The sequence below is a fragment of the Canis lupus genome, chromosome 38 (genome assembly GCF_011100685.1).
Source record: "Canis lupus familiaris isolate Mischka breed German Shepherd chromosome 38, alternate assembly UU_Cfam_GSD_1.0, whole genome shotgun sequence".
Taxonomy (NCBI): domain Eukaryota; kingdom Metazoa; phylum Chordata; class Mammalia; order Carnivora; family Canidae; genus Canis; species Canis lupus.
The window spans coordinates 20,275,152-20,302,676 of NC_049259.1; the positions used below are offsets into that span (position 1 = coordinate 20,275,152).

The 27,525-nt window shown below is 38.1% G+C and overlaps 1 protein-coding gene across 1 annotated transcript; it reads right to left on the reverse strand.

Moving 5' to 3' along the window:
• Positions 1 to 2,378: 2,378 nt before the first annotated feature.
• On the reverse strand, positions 2,379 to 27,280 carry NUF2 (NUF2 component of NDC80 kinetochore complex). Its single transcript, XM_038586237.1, is given in 14 exon segments — positions 2,379 to 2,764; positions 8,103 to 8,238; positions 9,158 to 9,333; positions 10,248 to 10,388; positions 12,358 to 12,495; positions 15,387 to 15,449; positions 16,729 to 16,825; positions 18,137 to 18,210; positions 19,416 to 19,513; positions 24,274 to 24,335; positions 24,816 to 24,892; positions 25,874 to 25,948; positions 27,157 to 27,243; positions 27,245 to 27,280. Coding segments are annotated over 14 exon segments (1,395 nt in total). The 3' UTR covers positions 2,379 to 2,629.
• Between the last annotated feature and the right edge of the window lie 245 nt (positions 27,281 to 27,525).

Genomic DNA, 27,525 nt, shown 5'->3' on the forward strand with positions numbered 1-27,525 from the left:
GCATGGATGTCGTTTGTGAGTGAAGCTGTGAGAGTAGATGTAAGTTCTCAAGCAGGAGTGAGAGGCTGAGGATCAAGGGAGAGGCCTAGAACACAAACACTTCAGAGGTGAACAGAGAATTTAAAGAAACTGGGAGTTAAGAGAACCAAGGAAGTGGTGTTAGGAGACCAAAGAGAAAAAAGGATTGGACAGACAGAATGAAAGGAGGATAATTCAACAGTATCCAGGGAATTTTGATACTAGTAATGTCTGGGTGATCTCAGAAAGGTCAGCGCGTTACTCTGGATAAAGCAACGGTGTCATAATGGGCAGGGCATGGAGCAGATTCACATGTCTAGAATTAGGTTTTCAAAAAAAAAAAAAAAAGAATTAGGTTTTCTAGGAATTCTGTTCTTTTTCTGAAGTGTAATTAATATAGCTACTAGTTTCAGGGGTACAATATTGTGATTCAATAATTCTTTACATTACTCAGTGTTCATCAAGATGAGAGTTCTCTTCATCCCCATTGCCTGTTCCCTCCATCCCCCCATCCTCCCCCCCTCTGGCAACCACCAGTTTGTCCTCTATTTAAGAGTCCATTTTTTCCCTCAAATTCCGCATGAGTGTAATCCTATATCTAATTTCACTTAGCATTACATCCTCTAGGTCCATCCATCCATGTTGATGAAAATGGCAAGATTTCATTCTTTTTTTTTTTTTTGTGGCTGAATAATATTCTATTGTGTATATACGTACACCTCATCTTTATCCATTTATCTACCGAAGGATACTTGGGATGCTTACGTATCTCGGCTAGTCCGAATAATTCTGCAATAAACATAGGGGTGAATTAGTCTTTTCATTTTCTTTGGGTAAATACCCGGTAATGGAATTACTGGATCATATGGTAATTCTATTTTTAATTTTTTCAAGAACCTCCATATTGTTTTCCACAGTGATGGCACCAATTTGCATTTCTCCTTTTTCTCCACATCCTCACCAACACTTCTTATTGTCTTTTTTATTTTAGCCTTTCTGACAGGAGTAAAGTGATTATCTAAGTTGTCAAAAAAAAAAAAATAGCAATAGCCGAAAGTGGAGATAGGTCCGGGGGGGGGGGGGGGGGATCACAGTTTTAGATTTAAAAAGAGACAGACATGGTCATGTTTACACCTGTTACATGGTCTCATCAACAGACTGTTTAAAGGCTTAAAATCCTAATAATTTAAAAAGAAGCAAGGAAGGGACAGGCCAGTAGCTCAATCTTGTACCCCAATTCTTCCTCCTTAGACACTTGTATTTTTCTACTCCTCCCATTGCAGGGCTTTTCCTCTCACTGAAAAGCTGTTCTCTACCTACACTAGTATTTTATAATCTCTGACAAAGAGACGAGTACTTGGACTTCCCATGACTCTAAATACTAATATTTAGTATCTACTGAGGTCTACCATGGCTCTGGTCTAAGCCCGAGGCACATTTTACCTCATTTTCCTCATAAAAATGCCATGGCATTGTGAATATTAATAAAGGCCAACCTGGCCACAGTAGAGTCTGGAGCTAGAAGCGGGGGCCCTTCCACTCAACAACAATTACTGGAAGAACTGCCAATTACAGATCCTTCTGTTAGGGTCATTACAGGCCAGCAGGGAGAGAGGAACATTGCATCTCCGACAAGAAACAGACCACGCCAGCAACTCCACCAATGAAGAAACCATCCTCACCTTCAACTCTTGCTTCTCTCCAATGGACTTTCGTTCCAGCAACCCCTCCCAACTTCCTCGGTCTTCTCCATAAACTAATGTTCCTCTCCTTTGTTGGACTTGCCTCTGGTTTTCCCACAGCCCGCATGTCCTGAATTGCCATCTTCTGCTATTACTGAATAAACTCATTTTTGCTGGTAAAATCATGGACCATCTTAAGTTTACGAGCATCAGTGAAAAATGAGACCACTGCACTCAAACTTTCTCTTTCAAGTGATTACACTAGAAAGTGTGGTACAGGGGCGCCTGGGTGGCCCAGTGGTTGAGCGCCTGCCTTTGGCTCAGTGCGTGATCCCAGTCTGGAGATCGAGTTCCACATCGGGCTCCCTGCAGGGAGCCTGCTTCTCCCTCTGTCTGTATCTCTGCCTCTCTTTGTGTCTCTCAGGAATAAATAAATAAAATCTTAAAAAAAAAAAAATCAAGTGTGATACACCGCCAACATTATTAACAGCACACCACTCAAGTTCTGGCTCAGCTGTTTAATCTCAGGACCCTCGTGGTCACTTCACCCAGAAAGCAGTAATAAAAATATGCAGCCAGAGTTGCCCAAGTGAGGATCAAACGAGATCTCAACCTCAATGTTCCTGATGTCCACAAAGCAAGCACCAACGGCCAGGATAACAATAGAAAAACTGCATCTTTCAAATCCAAGTATTTTGGTTTTATTCCAACTACTTACAAGGGGCAAGGACATGAATAGCTACACAAGTTATTTTAATTATAAGTTAATAAAAGCCTACATCAAATGCATTATCTTACAAAATACCAAGCTATGAGAGTATATAGAGTAATGTGCTGCTTCTGATACTTCGTTGACTTCAATTTCACTACTCCTTCCAAAGGTGAGATGAAGGCAGTGAGCTATTTGCAGAAAGAAGTGACTGTGTCCATCAGGCTGACATTCTGAACATCCTCTTCCTCAGTTCAGCCATCTTCTGCTCCAGCTGAGCACCACAGTCCTCTGTGGCCTTTTCAATGCCTTCATGGTATTTCTCCAAAGCAGTTTTCAAACTTAGAAATATTTCCTAAGAGGAAAATGAAATGGACTAAGAATTATCCCATGTGTCAGCCTAAACTGATGAGTTACAAGAATTCTAATCATCTCATTAATATTTATTAATAACACTGTAAAGCCTAAATGATCTTCTGTGCGGGCACACACACGCACACACACACGCGCGTGTGCTTACTCATTTTAAGAATCCTTCTGCAGGCTCAACAGACACACCGAAAAAGTCCACTGCTTAGAAAGAACAGAGCAGAGACCTGTGACAATGATTTGGATTCTAAATGTGAAGAATGTATTTTTAATTGTCAAGGAAAAGCTTTTACTTTGGAGCTTTTCATCTCTACCAGGCAGGTGCCTGGGTTACTGCAGACAACTAGACCCTCTGCATCTGGCCCCAATCACCACTGAAAAGACAGGTCAACAGATTTAATAAGTAATCTGTAAGACTGAAAAATACACATTACAGACATTTTACTAAGCTCATCAGATAATTCTATAAGCTACGAGTTTTCATATAAACCTTATGTGGATGTGTTAAGAATTAAGAAAAAAAACAAGAACAATTTTTATAGATGGAATAAAAATAATGAAAGAAGCCAGTTGGCCTTTAAACACTTTCTTGTATCTCATACTCATCCAGTGCAATTTCAATCCTTGTAGTTATTCATTTTTCTGGAAAAAAATAACTCTCAAATCTTGATACAAGGAGTGGTATTCTAACTTTACAGGTGTTTCATCACTGAAATAAAATAGCAGTCCTCTTCCAGTGGGAGAAGCAGGAATAAATAGGTATCACGTCCTCAATTTTAATCATCCCTCTCATTACATTTTTCTTAAACCTAGAGTTTGGCTGCTACTTACCTTAGTTTAAATTTTAGTGTAGATACTATCTGATTTCGAACAAATTATATAGATTATAATTTAATATAGTGCAATTCATAACGTTTCAAAAAAGAACAAAACTATTTCCAGACTCTGACATTTATGCAAGTTTGAGAACTATTGCTCAAGATTCAGCGAATATAAATAGATGCTTAAGGCTAAACACTTTCCCAAAATCCAAACACAGATAGTTATTAAATCCTAATACAAAAATAGAAGAGTCTATTTAGATTTCTAAGATCTAATTGGGCATCAAATTACTACTACTATGATGGAATGTGAATCATTAAGAAAATAAGTCAAACATTTTTGAAAGCTTTATTTCTTAAATCTTAAAGGAAAAACAAGGTGAATTAGTTGCTAGCTTGCGTAAACACTATTTAAAAAAAAATACTCAGCACATTCAGCAGCTATAGATCAATTTAACTTCCTAGTTCCATAGGAGTGTCTATTTATTCTTACTAAAAAGGAAGCTGAATAAATTCGGTAGAACGATAGTACTCGTAAGAAACTATTAAGACCAAGTATGGTTAAAGAAAGATACACAATCTAAACATCTGAACCAACCACCTTGACATGTCTAAGGAAACCATTTCCTACCAAGGACAAAGACACCCTCATGGAGGAACCAAACCCTGAAGGTAGAGCCCCATTAAATGAATGACGTGTTAAAAGCCCATTCCAGGGGTGCTTGGGTGGCTCAGGGGGTTGAGCATCCAACTCTTGATCTCAGCTCAGGTCTTGATCTCAGAGTTCAAGCCCAATGTTGGGCTCCATGCTGGACATGGAGCCTACTTTAAAAAAAAAAAAAAAAAAAAAGCCCATTCCAGGGCTTCTTTCAGTAGAAAGAAGCAAGAAGCAAGCACACGGTAGAAGTTACGAGGCAAACCTCACAGAATGTTAATGACACAAGCACAACCCTCTCAAATGCTATTTTAGCTTCCAACTGAATTCTGTATCCAAGTGGAACTTTATATTATTAATTCACATATAATTCACAAAATAAGTATATCTTACTATGATGACATCACTAAAGTTAAATATTTTTAAATTCAAAGTCTGGTTCTGTGGTGTGTGTGTGTGGTAACCACTAGGTGCCTGAGGCTAGAAAACTGACATTTAAATACCTACAGGCCCCTGAGCTGCCCTTTCCACACTTCAGCTGCTCAGCAGCCACAGCTACCTAGTGGCTACTGTACTGAAAAGGACAGAAGAGCATCCCCATCACTGCAGAAAGTTCTACTGAATGGCACTGGTCTAGGTAACTTTCTCACTTGCAAATCAGGTAAGTTTAAGATGACAGTTGACCCTTGAGCAACGTGGATTTGAACGGCGCAGGTCCACTTATACACGGATTTTTTCGTGGTATAGGATTATAAATGTATTTTCTCTCTCTCGTGATTTTCTTCATGACATCTTCTTTTCTCTGGTCTACATAATGTAAGAATATGGTACAAAATACATACAGCATACAAAATATGTGTTAATTGGCTGTTTATGTTATCAGTAGGCTAGTAGTCACAGCAGGCTATCTTTTCCTTTTTGTGGAAGGTAATTATGAAGGAAGCTAAAAGGAGCTCTTTGGCAAAATGCATCATGCACCACAGGGTTCAGACTCTCCCACACTGTTTAGGACACACTGATAGCACAGCGCAGACTGGGTAAAGTTATAACTTAACAACTTCAACAACTGCAGGAACTGTCCGGATCAGTGGCTCTGTGCCACTCGGAAGAAAAGAAAGATTTAATGTAGCAAAGGGCCCAATTCTACTTAGCATTTTTAGTTTGGAGAAAAAGGCATGTTGATCAAGTGTGCAGGTGACGCTAAGCCATGAAAAAATCGTTAATGTGAATGATACAAAGAGTTGATATGACCTTGATACTTGGAAATTCACACTGAAGGAAGCAGATGAAGCCTTAAAGAAATAATAGTAAAATTCTGAATTAAAAGTCCCAAGAAATGGCTGCACTCAAGCATGGTGAAACATTTTAACTAGACAGAGCTACATGCGGAACCGACAGGGGTCATTTAATTGATCACCAGCTCAATATGAGCCAAGGCGAGAAGCTGCTGCTAAAAATCCAAGCCAGTAGTACACTTCATTAACAGAAGCACTGTGCTTTGGGACTGGCCATGGTATTATCTGGGAGGCTATGTTTAGTACTGGGTTCTACATTTTAAACAGAATAATGACAAGCAGGAAACAGAGGGGAGAAGACAGTAAACAGGGTAGTAATGAATCTGAAAATTAAGCTATATAAAGAATGGCTGGAAAACTGGGGCTCATTAACCCAGATGAGATGGCTGGAGGAACCCATGATCATTATCCTCAAATGTCTGAAGTGATATTAGGCACACGACGATATAGATTTGTTCCAGAGAGATCTTGGTTCACTTGAGTACAGAAATTTTAAATTCGAAATAAGAAATAACATTTTAACCACTAAAGCTGTCCTAGTAGAAGAGCTTGGATGGTTATGAGCTCAATGATATTGAAAACAATGAAGCAGAACCTATCAATGGTTCTCAAAAGCCACAGGAAAAAAATGCCAATCATGAACCCTAAAGAAGCTGACGATTCCAATTCAGGACATTTGGGTGGGGTTGGTTTGTTCATTTTTTAGTTCCTCTTTGAATTCTAATGCACAGCCAGTTGTAAAAGAAACACCGTACTGGATGACCTTCCAAGTTTACAAATATTGATGAAAAACATCCTACATCTAAGGCACCCATTCCAGGCACGGTTTGACAGGACATACTAAGGTAAGAAATACATGATCGCTATTGTCAAGAAACTTAGAATGTTACTGGTGAGACCTGGAGGCACCGACCCCAGTTACACAAGGCCGTAAGGCCCGCAGGGACTGCCAGCCAAGTGCTGACTTACCTAGTCACTGGTCCACTCATTGTGCCTGACCATGTAGTAACAAAGAAATATTAACTAACTGATTGCTTTAAGAAGTAGGACTGGGTTTCTCCTAAGATACTCACATTTGTAACCCACATTCTAAAGACAAAAAAGGGCTGGGCCTTGGTGAATATCCAGTTATGGGGCAGGAGAAGAGAAGTAGTTGAAATGTGTAAAGAAAGTCAGGATAGCAGGCCGGATGGACCGCGGCAGAGAAGACAGCCATTCTCTTTTCCTTTCCTTCGTTCCATCCTTCCCTCCTTCCTCCCTTTCCCGGCAGCCTGGAGACGACCCTCAGTGTACGTATGTGCACAGTTAGCGATGTTGTCTCTGGAGGGGTTAAAGTTCCTGAGAACCCATGCGGGACTGTCTGTGGCATCTCAGTACTAAGGACCCCTTGCAAATTGGATGTGGGTGGTGGAGGGGAGAGACAGCAAGTATTTAAATATTTCTCAGGCATCAGGGTTTTAGGAAACCTGGATCCAATATGTCAATAGAGGCAAGGCGAAAAAGAATGAGGGGAGGGGGGCGGAAAGAGAGGCCATGGGCTTTCATAGGATAAAGGGCTGTTTTTAGTGATTTCTAGTACAGGTGTTCAGGGCAATCTGGAAGATATAGGTCAAACTTCAAAACTTAAGCGAAAAATGAGCACTAGGACATGTATCAGGAAAAGACTATTTCTTTGAGACCCTGGCAGTTAAGAAAAGGACAGAAACAGGTAAATACTTGATGTGTGGCATATGACATTTCGGAAGGACAAAAATGTAGAAGATATGTGTCCTCATTAAACAGAACTGTTTATGAAATGATAAAATAAATACTCTGAAACAAGCACGAATAAGAGCAGAAGTAACTTTAGGCAACTATGATAAGGATATCATTAAGTCTCATCACACAAGGGGCCACCCTCAGCTATTCTGTTTCAGCTAACAACTCAAGCACATTTAACACTGATGTTGAGAAGATAAAATATATTTTTTTAAGATTTTATTTATTTATTTATTTGAGAGAGAGAAACAGAGAGACAGAACATTAGCAGAGGGAGGGGCAGAGGGAGAAGCAAACTGCCTGTAGAGCAGGGAGCCTGATGTGGGGCTCAATCCCAGGACTCTGGGATCATGACCTGAGCCGAAGGCAGACGCCTCACCAACTGAGCCACCTAGATGCCCCAAGAAATACTTTTGAGATCCTTTTATCAGGACCAAAAAAAAAAAAAAAAAAAAAAAAAAAGGCAGCAACTTTTTAGAGGATATTACTTAACGTCACTATCCAACTTCACTTACCAAAAAAGTTCAGGACGTATATGGAGCACCACCCACTCCTACTGCAGAGCACGGTGCTTGGCTGGGTCAGGGGGAAAGGACAAGGGGAAAAAAAAGTATGAAGGAGGCATACCTCCAAACACAAGTAATGGAGAAGGGGCTGTAGATGGAATCAGAACCAGGGAACTGGGAGGTCAATCTCTATTTCAGAGAGCCAACAGAATCTTGAACGTGAGGGCAGCAGAACCGCCTCTGTGAGCTGGTGAGACCGCCAGAAAGGCACCTGTGGGCACCCACTCACCTGAGACTTCAGCTTCTCCCTCTCAGTGGCATCCTTCAGTTGCTGAATTCCAAATTTAATTTTCTGGATTTCTTGATTCATTGTGGTTACTCGCTCATAGACAGCTCCTCTTTTTTCTTGAACTTTATTGCAATCTCTAGAGGAAAACAGACAGCTAAATTTTAACTCTGCGCAAGCATCTGAAAAGGTAAACATTAACTTCTTCCTTTTGATTCCAAAGAGATCGTGTATATTTGTTTGACAAACCTAACCCCCTTCTCAGGACATAAAAGCAGAGAGCTGCAAACCCCCCCCCCCGGGGGGGGTGGCTGCACCCAAGGGCTATAATTTACAATGGAGACTTTAAAGTGTGCACCCCCATGTGTCCCCCACTGGGGGGGATGTGGCTCAGGACTTTTCTGCAAGGCAGTTTGGCAGCAAATACAAAATCCGCCGGTTCCGCTTCATCTTCATCTGCATGACCCAGAACAAAGGAAATCTTTACCATGTGCAGGCTGAAACGCAGACATCTCAGAGATGGGGGGGGGGGGAGGCGGCGGGGGCATATTCTAATAATACATTCTCAGAACCAACGGGAAGAAGGCTCTCCCCAAGCAACACCCCAGCATCCTAACGACAGCCATAAACACTTAGGCAAGTATTCATTCTTACCTGGATAAGGTAGACAAGACTTTTTCTCAAAATGTGGATGCTATGATGCCACAGCCCGCCCGGACTATCACATGGCCAGTTGATTCATGTAAGGCAGCCCTGGCCCAGTCCTTTAAGTACACTGAGACAAGCTGTGGCACCAGAGCCCTTCACAGAGACAAGCTGTGGCACAGAGAGCCCTTAAGGGAACTGGAAGCAGGACATCCGGAATGGGAAAAATCTAGGACCTAAAACATCTCTAGATCTAGACACAGCATTATCCAATTCAAAACGAATTCATCCTTTTTTAGTCACCCACAGGTGGAATAACTTTTAGAAATCATAGGAGTTTGGGGATCTTGGGGAAAAAATAGACCAGCTTCTCCCAATTATTTTCCAACATGTCAAACAAAACAAGTTCTTACTCGATCACGGTGCGTTTGTACTGCTTGACATCCTCGTGCTTCTTATTTATTTTGAATTGTGCTGTGGCGAGTTTTTCCTTCTTGACGATCATCAGTCTTTTGAAGGAATTTTCTTCTGTCTTCAACTTCTTCAGCTCTGACTCGTCACTCTCAATTCGGTCCTCCAAGCTCAGGCTCTGTAGGTCACAGAAGGTATGTAAAGTTGACATATCCAATTAGGATTTATAAACACGAACACCTATTTCCTGGGGTGAGCTATGAGATGAGACAATCTGAAGGTGAAATAAAACTGCCTGAGCCTGGAAAGCCGAGCAGAAGAATGCAGAGTCAGGAGGAGGCCGCAGCAAGGTGCTGGGGATGTGAGGAAAGAACAGGACCCCAGTCCAGGCTGCACAGAGGGGTTTGGGTCTCAACTAAGGTAGGAGGAATGGAGAGAAAAAGGGGAAACCCTCGGGTAAAAGCAGCAACCTCAATCTTTTTTGTTAACTCCGGATGACAGATAAGGGAGTGCAGGACACCTCAGGCCACCTCGCCTTCCAACCCCTACTTCCCTCAAAAAAAAAAAAAAAAAAAAAAAAAAAAAATCCTTTATCAAATGCAATGTTAGTGATCCTGGGGACGGTGTGGGTTACTGTGATAAAGTTAAGAAGTAAAAAAGGATTTTCAAGCTTCCAGCCTGAGAAACTTAAATAACATTGGCATTAGCTCTCTCCATCTTCAGGGCAGGTACATAAACTACAATCCCAGGTACAATGTGAGGCCGTCCATCGAGACTTTAGGCTTACTGGTGAGAGGATCATTTCCAACTGTTAGAATAAGTTTAAAATTCCATTACTTTCTCCCAAAATATACATGGCAATCTGCCATGTTAATTAATCATTCATTTCATCTGAAGGTTACCATAGGTCTTACCGCGGCTGTGTTTAAGAAGAAAAATGTTTTATTGCTCAGTGTACACTGCCACATTTATTATACTCTAGAATGATCCTGCCTTTCTTTAGGAAAATAGTAACAAAAAGTAAAAGCAAGTCCGAGGAACTATAGTAAATGATTGCATAATAAAAACATTAAAATTCCACACTATACAAACCTCTTTTAAGATGCTGGTTAATTTTTCCCTATTATCTGCAAGGTCCTGTATTTTCTTCTGATATAACTGTAATTCCATTTGACATGAAGGCAAGCAATCAACGGAGTCTCTATAGATTTCATACTTTTCCATCACTTCTTGCTTTGAAAAAAAGAAACACAAAAACCAGTTTGATCGTCTCCTTTATGAAACTGCAGTACTGTCAATTTGTTTGCTCTTAAATAATTTCTGCACTTAATACTGAAAGCTTAAGAGCAGAGAACAATTAAGTTTCTAGGTCAGTAAGAATGTGCTATTACTGACATGTGTCTAAGTACATATAATTACGCTTCTTAATTGCCAAATATCCTTACACAAAGGAAAACTGCCACAATTTTACTAAATCACTCACTGAAGTACCTTCCAAAAGTTATTCATGATGATTTTAAAAGAGTTCGTGTCTGCTAATATTCAAACTGCTCCTAATTACTCCTGGGCAATTGTATTACCAATTATAATCTTCCTATTCATCTGTATAATAACTATCACTACAGCTGATTCTTTTTAAAAGATTAATTCCTCTTCTAAAATTAGAAAATGAACATGTTCACTCCAACCACCGTAACAATACAGACCGACTTTTCTTCTCCCCACTAGCCTACCCCTCCACCCACCTTATCAACCAATTGGACTTTGTCATCAGTGAAATGCTTAATCATATTATTGCTCATTTTTGTTGTCTTTTTCTTACCAATCTGTAAACACTCTTTGCATGTCATGGATGTAATTCCTTTACCTCTCATAGGCACTATAAACATGTTCCATAGGTTTTTTTCTATAGCCTTTGGGTTTCCAATCTCAATTAAAAAAAAAAAAAAAAAATTCATCCCATTTTAAGATTATACAAATGTTCTCCTAAAATTTCTAAAATTGTTAAAGTTTTAATCCACAATTTGTTTTTGTAAATGGTGCAAGGTATAGACACAGTTCCCTTTTCTTCTAACTGAACAGCTAACTGAACCTTAATTAATTTTATTAAGTAAACTACACTTTTCTCCTAAATACTCAGACCTATTTTTGGCTCTCATTTCTGTTCTGGTGATCTTTGTCTATTCCTGTGTGATAATTCTTAATTATCAGGAATCACTAGAATAGGAAATTCAGAGATAAACCAGAAATGTTCTTTCAATTGATAATATAAAATCTCTGTCTCAAAAAAAAAAATTTAAAAAAAAAATCCCTGTCTCACAAAGGATGCTAACTTGTCTACCTGCTGCTACTTCTATCCCACTGTGTCTCCAGCCATCTCTCACAGTAATTCATCTTTTTAAACATAAATTATATCATGTTCCAATATCTGCCTTTTAAAGTAACCAGTGGTGTGCCCTTGTTCCTAAAGTAAAATCCAGTATCCTGAATAATCTGCCTATTGTTTATTTTTCTGTGGTCGCCTCATGCCACTCCCCCTCCTGTGCATTAGGCTGTGTTCCTTGAATATACCTTGCTTCCTTCTACCTCAAAGAATTTACACATGTTGCTCCCTCTGCCTCCAATGGTCTTCCATGTACAAATTTAGTAGAATAACCACTGTCTATTCTTCAGATGTCAGCATCAATTCCTACTTCCTTCCCCCCACTACCCCAGGTTTCCAAAACATTATATCAGGCTACCCTCATTATTTCAAAGAACCCTATACTATTTTTTGTTTCTCTTTTTGATGCTTTTTAAAAAATATTTTCAGAGCAGTTTTAGGTTCACAGCAAAACTAAGCAGAAGGTATAGGGACTTGCCATGTACTTCCATTATATAATTGATTATAAACTTAATACTTTTCTCTATCAGAAAAAATAACTAAATAAGTCTCCTGAGGACAGAATTTCTATTTTGATCACCCAGGACAAAAATCTCAAAAATGTGTTGCATAATTGAACAAATGTCTTAAAACTATACTTCTTTTCCCTACACCTACTTTAGAAGAGAATTACATATCAGGGACAAGAGCAAAAAGTTTAAGAGGAAAAGAAGTGTAGATAAACTTGGAAATCACAAAATTAACATACAACTAAACAAGAGTTGCTAAAAAGAAAAAAAAATATATGGAAAAGTGTTAAAATTATAAAAGGAAATTCACCCTGGAATTTTTAAGTTTCTGGACTGTGTCTTTCATTTTTTCTTTATAATTCTTTAGCTTCTCTGGAGAATCCACAATTTTTGTTTTCAAACTCTCTTGAACTTCTTTCAAAGAAACTACTGACAATTTCAGCTCATTCTGTTGAGAAAACATATTTACATATTAGACAGAGTAATAAAATTGTTAGCTTACCATATAATGGAAAATAACAAAGAAATTGGGTCCATGCTTGTTGTTGTGGGGGTAAAATTAAATTATGATCACCTGCTTATTTGCTCCCATTTGTCTATGGGCTAAAGACTAAGCCTCTCAGCAAGACATTCGAGGTCCTTTACTGTACTCCTCCTGTCCTTGCCAATGTCCTCTTCGGCCAGTTCCAGTACATCAACAACCTGCTAATACCAGTCCTAGGTTTACAGATGCAAGTGATCTCTCTTTGAGAAGTACAGTCCTTCTGAATACCATCATCCCACTCCTGTAGAGCCTCTTGAGTTTCATTCAGCCTTGGAAATCCTGCTCCCACTTCCTCTACCTTCTTTCTATGAAAAGTACAATCACTGTACACACAATGGTTTAATTATGGACTTAATCTGTGTTACTGAATTTGACTGAATGATTTGGGGTTGTGAAGAGTTATCTTTGTTCTCCCAGAACACAGACAAAGCAACAGCACTGAGGAGGTGGTCAATACAGGCCTGTTGAATTATAACAAATTTCCTTGCTCTCCTGAATTTCAAACCATTTGGGGAACTGAAGTGAAGGGCATTGGAGAATTCTGTGAAAACTCTCTGCAAGTCTCAAATTATATAAAAAGATAAAAATATTCATATAAACTTCCTCCCCAAGAATTAGTTGATAAATTACGTTTACATTGTGAGAGACTCTATGTATCGATATGGAAAGATTTTCATGAATATTAAGTAAAAGAATCAATTATAGAGGGATCCCTGGGTGGCTCAGCAGTTTAGCGCCTGCATTCAGCCCAAGGCATGATCCTGGAGTCCCGGGATTGAGTCCTACATCAGGCTCCCTGCCTGGAGCCTGCTTCTCCCTCTGCCTGTGTCTCTGCCTCTCTCTCTCTCTGTCTTTGTCTCTCATGAATAAATAAATAAAATCTTAAAAAAAAAAATCAAGTTATAGGTCAACGTATAACATAAACCCATTTCTAGGAACACAATAAGAAAGTAGCAACAGATAACTATATGCATCTATATAAAAAAATGCATGCAATGTCACTGGAAAAGGACAGGAGGGGAAGGAGGCCAGAGAAGAGGGCCTTCTGGTCTGACTCTCTGTCCCTCTCACTATACATATGTATGCATTGGAGTATTTTGTAACAGGAATATATTCCCCTACAGCTTGTGTAAATTGTCTACAAATTATTTTTTAACTAACAAATACCACAAATGATTTTACATTTTGACCAACTAACTCAGAGGCTAAAATTCAATGTTTGAAACAATATGTTATTTTAGCAACAGCCCCACTATGTTTGCTACTTTCACAAGCTTTACAAAACTAGAGGCCACCCTCCTTACAACTGACATTGACTTTTTTTTTTTTTTTTAAGATTTTATTTATTTATTCATGACAGACACAGGGAGACAGAGAGGCAGAGACACAGGCAGAGGGAGAAGCAGGCTCCACGCAGGGGGACTTGATCCCAGGTCTCCAGGATCACACCCTGGGCTGAAGGTGGCGCTAAACTGCTGAGCCACCCGGGGTGCCCTGACATTGACTTTCATCACATTTCTTCCCTTTATAAGAAGACTAAACTGGATATTCTAATTACAAAATGATGTTGTTTTAATGTAGATTTTAATGGGACAGAAAGAACTGCATAATAAAACTGAACCACAGTCAATACTACTCAGATCAAACCATTTGCTAATAAAAAAAAGTGAGAGAAAAATGAGGAATATTTTATACCAAAGTAAATTTCAGGTAGTTCTATAATATGTGTTAATAGGGAAGCCATAAAAGTACAATGAGACAATGTGGGATTAAAAACATGAGAAATGGGACAGGGTTTTTTATGTATAGAATTAAATCCACAAACCATAAAGGCCGTGTCTATAAATTTTACAGTAAAAACATAAGCCTTCTAATGGAAAAAAATCATGAATTTTAAAGATAGTTAATATCCCTAATTCATAGTTTAAGAAAAAAAAACAAAAAAACACCAAATAAGCCAAGAACCACAGGTAGTTTACAAAATAAGAAATAACAACAAACCATTGAATAGATGTCAAAATCACTAAGAATGAAAAAAGAAAATCAAAATTAAAATGAGGTGTTTTTTTTCCTATATAAGTGACAAAGCAAACTAAAAGCATCACATTTTGGCAACAATAGAAAAAAAGAACACTCTCAGATTCTCTTGGTAGGAATGTAAATTGATATCCTTTTAGAAGTCAGTTTGGCAAGGTGGGATAGTTTTAAACGTGTATTTCTTTGAACCCAGAAATCTTCCATGTAGGAAGATGAAAAGCAGCCCAGTACACAGACACCTGTGTGTGTATGCGGGTGGGTGTGCAGCACACACACGCAGCTGTCCAGCAGAAGAAACATTAGAAGCCAGCAAATGTCTGTCACTAGGGCACCAGAAGGACCTACATTAGTGCAATCACAGCCACATGCAGCTGTTAAGGTAATGAGGATCTACAGTGGAGTGCAAAGCATTTCTGCTCTTTTGTTCAGTGAAAAAAAAAAAAAAAAAGGCAGGTTTGAGGCATATAGAGTCTAATAGCTGATGTAAAATTACACATGCCTCTCTGCACAGAGAGGTGTCATATATGACACAAATCAGACTGTGTGCTGAGCTTTCAGGTGATTTTCACTCTCCTCATACATTTCTGCGTTTCCATTTAAAAAAAAAAACAGTAGTCAGCTATTATATTTAAATTGAAAACAGTTGAATTAGTTTCATTTTAAGGAAAAATGGAGAAACATTAGGCTATAATAACAGTTAAAATACTCCACACAAAACATTCAAACCTTAAATGCTGGTTATATGAAAAAACACTTACCAAACGCTTGGTTTTCTCTGAAATATCAGACTTCTTTTGGGAATTTCCATCCTGAAGCACCATCTAAGGAAAAAAGAAAACTGTTTTCTGTAATGATTCAAAATAGATTTAAATTTCGCCACTCCATGCTTTCTCATAAAATAAAAGGTAAGAAAGGAAAGGAGTTAAATGGATTAGATCAAATATTCTCAAATTTCTCTGTTCACAATGCCCCCAGGCCAGAAGAAATACCTAAGGGTTCCTTTAGTAAGTAGTGGAGGCCACATCACTGCATAAGTACTTATGTCCTAACAACTTAGTAGCCCTTTGAAAAAGTCATGCATACAAATCCAAAGAAAAAACAATGTTTCTTTCATTCTTAAATAACCACAACTACTCCCATTGGATGCATGACCTATTGGATGCCCTGTACAAATTCACACGCGTTGGAATCTGAGTGGACACACATTCTCATTTCCTGCTCTATGAGTTTTTTCTTGGAATACTGGTTTCTCACCACAGCAAATGCCAAAACCCAGGTTTGCAAAGATACAAAAGGAGGCAATGTCAGTTACTGGAACCCGGAGCCAGCGGTTCAAGCACGGCAAAACAGATGCTGAGCATCTCTGTTTCCCCTGAAATTTTAAAACACCCTGAAGCAGCCCCGCAGGTTTGTGTCAAGTCCAGGGTGCTCCCACACATCATGGGAACAGCAAGATTAGAACGCGGAAAATCCTAAAAAATTCTAGTCAACAAGACAGTGTAGAACTTTGACCACACAAATGAATAATCACGGTGGACAGAAGTACATTTCCATCACAAGGAGCACAAACGGGCACAGCAATAGACCCTATATCTTTAGTAACTGAAAGTAACGTGCCCTTACCCCCTCCACATCCGTTAATCTTTTTTTTTTTTTTTTTTAATTTTAAGCTAACAATGGTGGAAATAAAATGAAACCTCATTCACTTGGGGCTGAGAGGCCAGGAGGGGGAGCTCTCACTCCGCACCACCAGCGTCAACCACAGGAAGCCTCATCAACAACCTCATCAACTGGGGGACCCAACAGGGCAAGACACCCACCCCATCTCCACGGGAAAGGCACTACCCCTGCCGCTCCACCAGTGAGGAACCATCACCACCCTCGACTCCTGCCTTTCCTCCCAGGACTTCCATTCACAACAACCCCTCCCAACGTCCCCCTTTCTCCATAAAATAACATTTCTCTCGTTTGTTTGTTGGGCTAGCCTATGGTTTTTGCCGCAGCCTACTTGTGCCAAACTGCAATTCTCTGCTATTCCCAAATAAGCTTATTTTTGCTGATAAGATAACTGTTAATTTTTAAGGTCAACATAGCTGATACCGTTTTTTGACGAAATTCTTGATTCAGTGATTGCTGCAGCTCCTGAATATCATCGGAAAGCTGCTTGAACTCTGCTTGTTCTTCAACTGGAACAGAACTAAACATAGCAAAACAGATGAAAACAATATGTATCAAGTTCTTAACTTTGCAAGGCCAAAACAGTCCCTGTCCTCAAATGACTCAAGTGAAAGCAACAACAAAAAACTATCTGCTTTCATGTTTCTGAGTTCTCATCCCTCCATGTGACAGAGATTTAAAATAGATGACCTGGCCTCTACAACACAGAAAATAAAGATCAGATGGGCTCCTTTGGCCTTCCACCACCGAATCTATGAATTCACCTATGGACTAGCCTGCATGCGGACCTGTCTTTTCTAATGCGGCTCCTAATTCGAGGAGTGAGATACTCCCTTTCCTGTCAGTGATGGCTCCTGCCGGACTCCTCTCCTCCCCTCTCTCCCAGATCAGCCATTCCCTTTGCTCGGTCCATCCTTCTTAACAGCACTTGCCCGTGTAAAAGTTTCTGCCATGGGCATGGTTCACAACTTCTGTTTTGAGACATGGTACAGAATTGTGGTTTTAATTATTATTTCCCCGACCGCTGGTGAGTTTAATAATCTTTACATATTTTTAATTAGCTATTTGCATTTCTTCCTCTGTAAATCCCCTGTTCTTAGCCTCTGCCCATTTTTCTATTTTCCTTCTGCCCTTAGTTGGTAGGAACTTCATACATTAGGAATATTACACAGGCTTTCTTATGAGGGACAGTGCTCCTCTGCTGCATAGGCTGCAAATACCTGCTCCCAGTCTGTCACTTATCTCTTGACTTGGTTTATGCTAAACTTACCTGTGAAATTTTAGTATCTGCCTCCTATTCCCAGTCTCTGCAGTGTACTGCAGTCTCTAAAGACAATCTATATCAGGCCAGTTTAGGAAAGCTCCCCCGTGAAACAAAGAAACTCATAGCCATCAAGAAATTACAAGGGATGGGAAATCCTTCTGCTCAAAATCTATCTATCTACCTGACCAAGAAATCCTAATTCCTGAATGACTCTCCTAAGTGACTGGTGAGGCAAAACAAAACAAAGCTCTGTTGAAGGAGTAAAACTTTTAACAGAATTAACTGACCTTAAGGAAGAAGGAGAGGCCAGTTACTGCTCACCAACACACAATAAATACTTCCAGACAGAATTTAGGAGTTAAGTGAATCTCTTTAAAACAACTCAGGCTAATTCACTAACTATAAGAATATATTACATACTAAGAGAAAGAAGAAAGAGTTTTTCCTTTTTTGGGGACAGGTAAACTTAAATAGTCTGCTTTACTTGAAGTAGCCTACATGGTTGTAATATGCTACTCATGATTCATTTTACATCTTGAAATTATATTTATTTGTTAATCTACTTACTCAAGTCTCTCTAATTTCATTAACGCTTCCTGGTGTGCAGTATTTAACTGGTGCATTTTGTCCAGAGAAGATTTCTGTTAAAGCAACTTTCATATTAGTGCCTTTCAACACAAACAGTGATGTGCTTAAACAAAACAAAACAAAACAAAACAAAAAAACTCCCGGTACACACTGCAAAATGTTTACTCACCTCTCAGCTTTCACCATCAGAAATAAGACTTTAAGAGAGGACAGGAATTCGTGATGAGTGAATTAAGAATTCCTTATTCACACATAAATGCTGAGTTCTTACCATAGGCACTGTGCTAAGTGCCAAGAATAATACTCAAGAAGACAGAGTTACAGTTGGGATTTAAGTAGCTCATTTCCCTTGAAGGGTCAGATACATGCATGTTAGTCTACAAACCAGCTTGCTATGGGACTACATAGAAAGACATCCAGCCAACCTGGGTAATGGCTGGGGAGGAACAGCAAAGAGTGCTTCATAAAAACAACAGATGTTTGAGCTGTGTCTTTAAAAATGAGGAGAAATTAGCCAAGCAAAGTTGTATGTTTCTGTGAGTGTGTTAGCAAATACACATGAGGCTTTGGGGAGTCTGTGATGTTTAAAAAGTATCAGCTTAACATGATTTGTGCAAGGAAGCATTTATCTATATACTCAATGTAGCTGGAGCTGAAGTTCTAATTGTCTGGTATAACTCTGGCACTTTTCTAAGAATATGGTAACCCAAAACTAAGGACAGATGGAAACAGATCACACAGGTGACCCATAATCTTTCCAAAGTCTCTAAATCGTTGATGAAATGAGTTTCCATCTGTTAAAGTGATTTACTTGGACTAATCTTACAATGCAACATTGGGCAAGCGTGATAGACAAAACATCATTTGAGGCCATTCTTTAGAAAGCAAACATAAATCTCAAATACCTCGATTAAATAAAGCACACTACTATTAAACTTCAAAGGAAAATAATGTGAATTTGTCACTTTTCCTCTTCCTTTATATTTCCTAATATAGGAAAAGGAGCCTCAACTATAGTTAAGATTAGAACAAAAAACCCAGCCTTTCCCTAATGTTATCCAATAGCAAAGAGAACCTCATTCTGATATACATTTTCCAGTAATGGAGATCTGCTACTTACACAAATATTAAAATAAAATTGATCCTAATAGCTATATGACAATTAGATATCTGTGACAATCATTTCAAAACAGATTAGTAGTTCATAAGTGATGCTACTGATCTGGTTATGTGACCCAAAAATATATTTACATCTTACATATTGCCAAAGAAATTCCATATACGTCTCACGGCATGCTTCTCTGAAGTGAATAAAGTTGATAATGCCACTTAAAAACCGACTTGTCCGTTTTGTCTCTAAAATAGAAAGCAAGACTCCTTAAGTAAATCTTTGAGACAATGTAAAAATAAAATTCATCCTCTCCCACCATATACTCTGCTTGTAGCATGTAAAATAAAACTGTGTGCATGCTATAATTAATCAAAGTGCAAAAACTGTGCTCTAATATAAGATCAGAATTATCTTTGCATTAATAACTTTTAAAAAAAAGTAAATCATTTTTGGCTGAGAGTAAATAATAGGAAATAAATTTACTCTCCTATCTTAAACAACTTGAAAACCAGATAAAATATAAAAAGCAACAATTTTAGACACCAGATAACAAGTCCCTGAGAGAAACAAATGAGGTGAACCCTATTATATGCGTCAGCCTACTTGGGGGTTTTCAGGCTCTACTGCAAGGAGAGAACACAAACAACTATCAGGATTTGCTGAGTCACAAAGATAAGTTTGGTGTTTGGAGAGGCCAAGGCAACTAGAATTTATGAGTTCTAGAGGCCTTGGCCTTTCTCAACTAAACTCTATCTTCCTGACAGCCTTTATAAATATATTCTATAAATATATTCTGTTTGTTAAGGAAGAAAGAGAAATGCATCAGCATTATAAGAAAAGAGGAAGATTTTAAGTCCCAAATCAAACTTTTATACTTAAAAAATGTCTGAAATAAAAAACACACCAGATGGGATTAATAGCAGATTGACCCGACAGATGAATGCATTAGTGACAATGAAGACACAACAATAAAAGCTATCTGAAAGGCCAGAGAGAAAATAATGAATATAGCACCTATGAGCTGAAGGACATCAAATAGCATAACAAATGTGTAATTGGATCCCACAGAAAGGACTGGCAGAAAAAAACCTTGTATAAAATGTCCAAATATTTTCCAAATTTGATAGACACTACAGACATAGCCAAGGAAGTGAGTAAATCTAAGTGGGAGTTGGAGAACAGTGGGGAGTGGGGGAGAGGAACATGACAACAAATAGAAAATCCCCCAAAAGCACATTATAATGCTAAAAACTTGTGATAAGGAGAAAGTCTTATAAGCAACTAGACAGGGGGAGGATGAAAAGAAAATAAGTCCCAGCTAAGTAAGCAAGTAAATAATTACTTTCATGTAGGAACGGTTGCTGATGCCTCGGGACTCGGTGCTGAGGTCCCTAGAAGATGTGGGACTCTAGGAAGACTACATCCTTAGTGAAAAGGTAGATAAGGAAAACAAAAATCTCACACCAGTGAAGGAAATGACAAAGCTACTACTGTCTCTTAGCCTTGTCTCTGGTGAGAAAATAATCTCAGAATTCTAAAGCTTGAACCCACCACCATAAGGATTTTGTTCGAGTTAAACTCTGTATGTGATCCGAGAACTACCACAATCAGGAATTAAAAAGTGATCATTAGCCAACATTAACCCTGGAACAACTGCCAGAAGCAAAAAGCATCTCAGGAGGCATGTGGCCTCAACTCCAGGAGCAGAAGGCCACAGGACTATTCTGCTGAAGACAAGCTTAAATTTATAATCCAAAGGCTTATGTGCACATGTACGCACACACAGAAGAAACAATCTGTCATCGAGTTATGGGATATGGCTAAAGCGGGACAAAAGGGAAATGTATGGTACTAACACCTGTGTTAGGAAAGAAGACAGGTCTCAAATTCATGTCCTCAGCTTCTACCTTAAAAAAAAAAATAGGAGAAAAAAACCCAGCAAATCCAAACTACACATGAAAAAAAGAGGGAACAACAATAAGTACAGAAACCAATAACATAGAAAACATGAATTCAGAAAAATCAATGAAACCAAAAGCTGATTCTTTGAAAAGATAAACAAAATTGATTAGCCTCTGGCCACACTGGTCTGGGAAAACTATAAGGGTGAAGAAATAAATTACCAGTGTCAGAATGAGAGAGGGACATCACTATGGACCCCAAAGACTGAAAAATGATAAAGGAAAGTTACCAACAACTTTATGTTAATAAATTTGCCAACTTATATGAAGTGGATAAGTTCCCTGAAAAGGGAAAACACCAAAGCTCACTCAGGAGCACTGGCAATAAACCATCAGCATTTGATATTATCAGTGTTCTGGACTTTTGCTATTCTAATAGGTGTGTGGTAGTTGGTCAGTTGATTGTTGACAAAAACTGCCAAGGTAATTCAATGGAAAAAGAACAAATCTTTTCAACAAGTAGTGCTGAAATAATTGGTGACTATATCCAAAAAAAGAAAAAAACATGAACTTTGGCCCTGACCTTACATCATATATAAAAATCCAAGCATTAAATAATAAAAGCTAAAACTATAATATGCTTGGGGTGTCTGGGTGCCTTAGTTGGTTAAGCATCCAACATTTGATTTTGGCTCAGGTCATGATCTCAGGGATCAGGGGATCAAGCCCAGCACCTGGCTCTGTACTGGGTGTGGGGCCTGCTTGAGATTCTCTCTCCCTCACCTGCTGCCCCATCCCCCACTCATGCACACTCTAGCACATTCTCTCTCCCTAAAATAAATAGATGATAGATAGATAGAACTATGATATACTTAGAATACACAAATAAAATCTTACATCTCTGAGGCCAAGATTTCTTACTACTACACACACAAAAAATGGTTTTATGAATCATTTTTATGAAAAAAGAAAAAACTGATCAATTAGAATCTTCAAATTGAAGTATATTTTGCTTTCAAAAGATATTGTTATATTAAAAAAGCAAGTAATAGACGGGGAGAAAATATTTGAGTAATATTTATCTGATAAACTATGTGTTTTTATAGTATCTGAAGAAGCCGTACAATAATAGACAAACAAACAAAGACAGGGGCATGTGGCTTGCACAGTTGGTAAAGCATGTGATTTTTTTTTTTTAAGATTTTATTTATTTATTCATGAGAGACACAGAGAGAGGCAGAGACACAGGCAGAGGGAGAAGCAGGCTCCATGCAGGGAGCCCGAAGTGGGACTCGATTCCGGGACTCCAGGATCATGCCCTGGGCCAAAGGTGGTGCTAAACCGCTGAGCCACCCAGGGATCCCCGCATCTGACTCTTGATCCGAGGTTGTGAGCTTAAGCCCCACATTGGGTACAAAGATTATTTAAAAAAATAAAATCTTAAAAGAATGATTCAAAAAGACACTTCGCCTAAGAAGATATATGGATGGCAAATAAGCATATGAACATATGATATGCTCTTAGTCCAGTGAAATGAAAATAAAAACTACTAAAAATCTCCAATATCAAGTCCAGGGAGGACATGGAGCAATTGAAAACTACCAGATATTGCTGATGGTATGATGCCACCACTTTGGAAAACAGTTCAGCAGTTTCTTAAAACACTGAGTATGCACCTAACACATGAGCCAGCATTTCTACTGCTAGGCATTTACCCAAAGAAATAAAAACACAGGTCCTTACGAAGACTCATAGCCTAGGTTCAGAGCAGCCTTGTTCATAATGGCCAAAAATGGAAACAATATACATGTGTATCAACTATAAAAATTGTAGTTTATATTTACAATAGAATACTATTCCAAAATAAAAAGAAACAAAGTACTAATAAATGCAACTAATCTCAAAAGCATTCTGCTAAGTTAAAGAAGCCAGACACAAAAGACTACAGACTATTATCTCATTTATATCAAATATTAGACAAGAAACTACAGTGTCAGAAAGTAGATCGGAGGTTGTCAGGGAAAAGGGGTGGTGGGAAGTGATCAACTGTAAGGGGACCCCAGGGAACTGTTGTAGGCTCAATTTCCATGCATGATTGTGGCAGCGGCAAGACAACTATATATCTTTGTTAAAATTAATTTAGTTATGTTTAAAATTGGTTAATTTTTATTTTGTGTAAATTATAGATCAATAAACAAAAAGGTAGATCAGGAAGAGGAAAAAACATTCTTTGGAAGATTGTTTATTTATTTATTCATGAGAGACACAGTAAGAGGCAGATACAGGCAGAGGGAGAAGCAGGCTCCTTGTGGAGAGCCTGATTCAGGCCTCGATCCCAGGACCCCAGGATCACCACCTGAGCAAAAGGCAGATGCTCAATCACTGAGACACCCAGGTGCCTGAAAAAAATTTTTTGAATAGCACACTGAATCTCTTGCAACATAGAACAGCTTGATGTATAAATATCAAGGAGTCAAAGGAATTAAGGACATTTAAATAAAGAGAAAGAGAAATTGACATTTTTTTTAAATTTTTTTTTTTAATTTTTATTTATGATAGTCACAGAGAGAGAGACAGAGAGGCAGAGACACAGGCGGAGGGAGAAGCAGGCTCCATGCACCAGGAGCCCGACGTGGGATTCGATCCCGGGGCTCCAGGATCGCGCCCTGGGCCAAAGGCAGGCGCTAAACCGCTGCACCACCCAGGGATCCCAAAATTGACATTTGAATAAATATCAAAACTATTCTTATCCAAGGTAAAATATATTTTCTTCAAGGTAAGAAGTAATTGTTCTACTTGAGAAAATTAGTATGATGAATCCACTATGCAATATCACAGCTTGCATATTCATGTTTTCAAATTCACAGAATAAATTTTAAGTGTAAGGAGTTAAGAAAAACGGATCAGAAAAACAGCCTTCCTATGGATCTACAAAGGAAAACAATTCCAGTAATACGATTAAAAATTTCATCCTTAGGAATGGGATATATTTTCTAAAGCCAATTACCTGTAGTTGTTTTGTTTTGTTTTTTACATTTATTGATGGGGAAGTAAAATACTAAATTGAAGTCAGATATTAAAAATTATTTTAAATTCTCACTTACTTGGATATAGAATATCAGCAATCTCAAAGTCATTCACCCGACAGATGGGCATAAATGAGTCCCTTGAAGAATAAGTGGAGAAAGAATACTATGAGTTATATTTAAACTACAGGATATAAACATTTTATTTTCCAAGAGATTTCTGGATATGTTTCTCAATGTCAAAAGACCAAGCAGAAGTCTACTATCATGCATAATCCAGAAAATCTACATTTTCCGTACACTACACAAGTATTCAAACAATACCAAGGCATAAATCCTAATAAACAGCACACACTTTTGGAGGTACTAGGACTCTTTAAAAACCTCCAGACCATTTTAGATTCACAACCTTAAAACCTCCTTTGAAAGCAGAATTTTAAATGCCACAGAAGGAAGCAGTTAGTTCTATTTGAAGAAAGTCTACAATTTTGAATGTGCTGAAAGAGTGGAGGGGGAGATGATAGAAATTCTTTCTCCAAGAAAATCCTGTCATTAAGAGAGCTTAATGTAATGAAAATATGAATGCATGTAGTCTAAGAAAATAAAATGACTTTACTCACAGATGAATAAATAAATTGCTGACTGGCAAGAAGCCTTCCATGATATGTGGATACAGGACTTCTGAGTTCACTGGCATCTAAATGTAAGATATCACAAAATCTAAGTTATACATTGATAGACAAAATGAGTAAAATTTTCAACCTCAAGATACTTTTTTTTTTTTTTAAGTAGGCTCCACACCCAATGTGGGGCTTGAACTCATGACCCTCAGCTTAAGAGTCACATGCTCTACTGAGCCAGCCTGGCACCCCTCCTTGATCATAAATTAATATCAAAATAATCTTATCATTACATTTTTAAAACTTAGCAAACAAAACTAGAATTGTTGCTAATAATGCTAGGTTCACAGCAGGTGCTCAGTAAAGATTTTTTAAATGAATGAAAGAATGAAGGGGTAAAGTCAGCATTTACCAAATATCAAGTACTATGCTAAGCATTTCATATGCATTCTTTCTTAATTTTCACAACAGTGTGCTATCCCTTTTTTGTACACAAAGAAACTAGGCCTTAGCAAGGTTCCATAGCAAATACGTGGCAAAGCCTTTGGTTTTTAAGCAATATGTAATCATATTGATGAGATTCTAACAATAGTACATTTTTAGTAAAACTTCAGATCATGCCCTGAGGGTTCAAAAACAAAATTAAGAAAAATGACTTTTCCTACTAGCAATACCTAATTTGCTAAAGCTCAGTTGCCTTATTTCAATTGTTTTAAACATTAATATACATCTTTCACTGTAATTTGGGAGTCCTTCCTCAGAAAAGAGAGTATGTGGGAAGGCTCTGCTGCTGCTCATTAGGCTCTGAAGACAAACCTGTAAATCTGTGAATAACTGCACAGTTATTTGTGTCATTTAAGTCTTTTACTACTGTCGTCTTACTAAAGCTATCAATATAAGCTATTATTATAAGATTCTTCTGCAAGGGACATTAATTTTATATAAGCCTTTAATTCTGTTAAAATTAAAGTCAAGAACTTCCTATCCTGAAGCCAGTATGCCATCTGAACAAGGGAAATGCAGCGAAAGAATGTAATTTTGCCTCATCTTAAACCCACCATGTAAAAATGCTCCAGTCGAATTCCATATACTATTTGTAAGGCTCTCATGTAGATCATGTGCAAGACTTCAGGCTACAAAAGAAAAACAACTTTTAATACTCTGATGCACGACTCTACAGCTGAATTGCTGTCATCATTACCATTCAAAATTGTAGTCAATGGATGCTAAGAGTATCAAAATTACTCTATTCCCCTTGAAATATTCAATTTTTTCCAAACTTTAAAACACCTATATACTTATCAGTTTGCTCAGATGTTATAAGTGGTCAATGAGATCAGCTGTTTTAAGCTTATAAACAGAATGAGAACAAGTATATGTAAATCCAATCCATCCACATTAGGGAAGACGGGTTAGTCTTTTAAAACAGATTGCAGGCATGTGGCAAACATAATGGCATACTGAGAGTGTATTAAAAAAAAAAAAAAAAAAGACCATGGGTAAACTTATTTCATGCTTTAGATGTTAAGGTTTCCTGAGATATTAAAGTTTAAGTGAACACTATGATCCTAGAGGTATAAATTTATTAGAGTAGCATGGAATTTTAAAAAGTTTTGTCTTTTAATTCAGCAGCTGCCAAGTACTGGCCTGTAGAACCAGTTTTGTTCCATATATAAATTCATTTATTCTGAGATTATTCCTTCCATTTTAAAGATTAAAAAGGGACTGAGATCAAAAAGTTTGAGTTCTATATCATTAAACCGGGTTTTCTTCAAGACCAACACAGAAAGATGGACGGAGACTTTGGGATTTTCTGTGACACATAAGTAGTTCATTTTTGCATTTAATAACTAAAGAAATAAGAACGAAGCCTGTCAAAACAAGTCAATCCCCCCCTTGGGGCACAATGCAAGAAAATTAATCTGTAAGCTTCCAAAGAGAATTGTTTCTAGGCACTTTTTATTGTTGGAAACCACTTAGAAGAGGTTCCTCCAAGTCCTACCAATAAATGATACGCTCAGACCACTACAATAATAATAAAAAAATTTAATATACTTTAATATGTCTATGATTTAGAAGTGGGTTTTTTTTCTTTCTTCTTTTTTTAAAGAAAACAACCATATTAAAGAACTGAATTCCTAATGGGAATGTAGATGTCACCTGACATATAAACTTAACAGTATTTTGAAATTACACTAGGTGAGAGACTGCTTCTGGATTAAAATGACTGGCCCACATCAAGTAATAGGGCACATCCTCTTCTGCAAACACTACAGAGGCAGAGTAGTTTCACTTGTTTTTTAAATGCCACCATCCACATGCAAACACAATCACACTGTACCTTTGGATTTGGATAAAGATCACTCTTGGAGAGGTTTTTACCATCAGTTCCTGTTAAGATTTTGTTGCGAATATGAATCACAATCTCAGGCTACGTTATATCTGGGGAAAGACAAAGTTTCCATCTTGGGAATCTCCCGCTAGTCTGAAGGAAGAAAAGGCAAAGATCAGAAACATGGCACAACCTGCTGTTCTCTTTATCTGGAAGCTGATAAGTATAAGCAAATTTAACAAGCCATCATTGAACTATTCATAGAAGTGCTAACTACCATCAAACACCCTAGTAAGATAACACAATTACATACATATGGATATCCTAAATAATAAATGTGTGCATATATGTGTGTGTCCTAAAATACATTTTATTCTG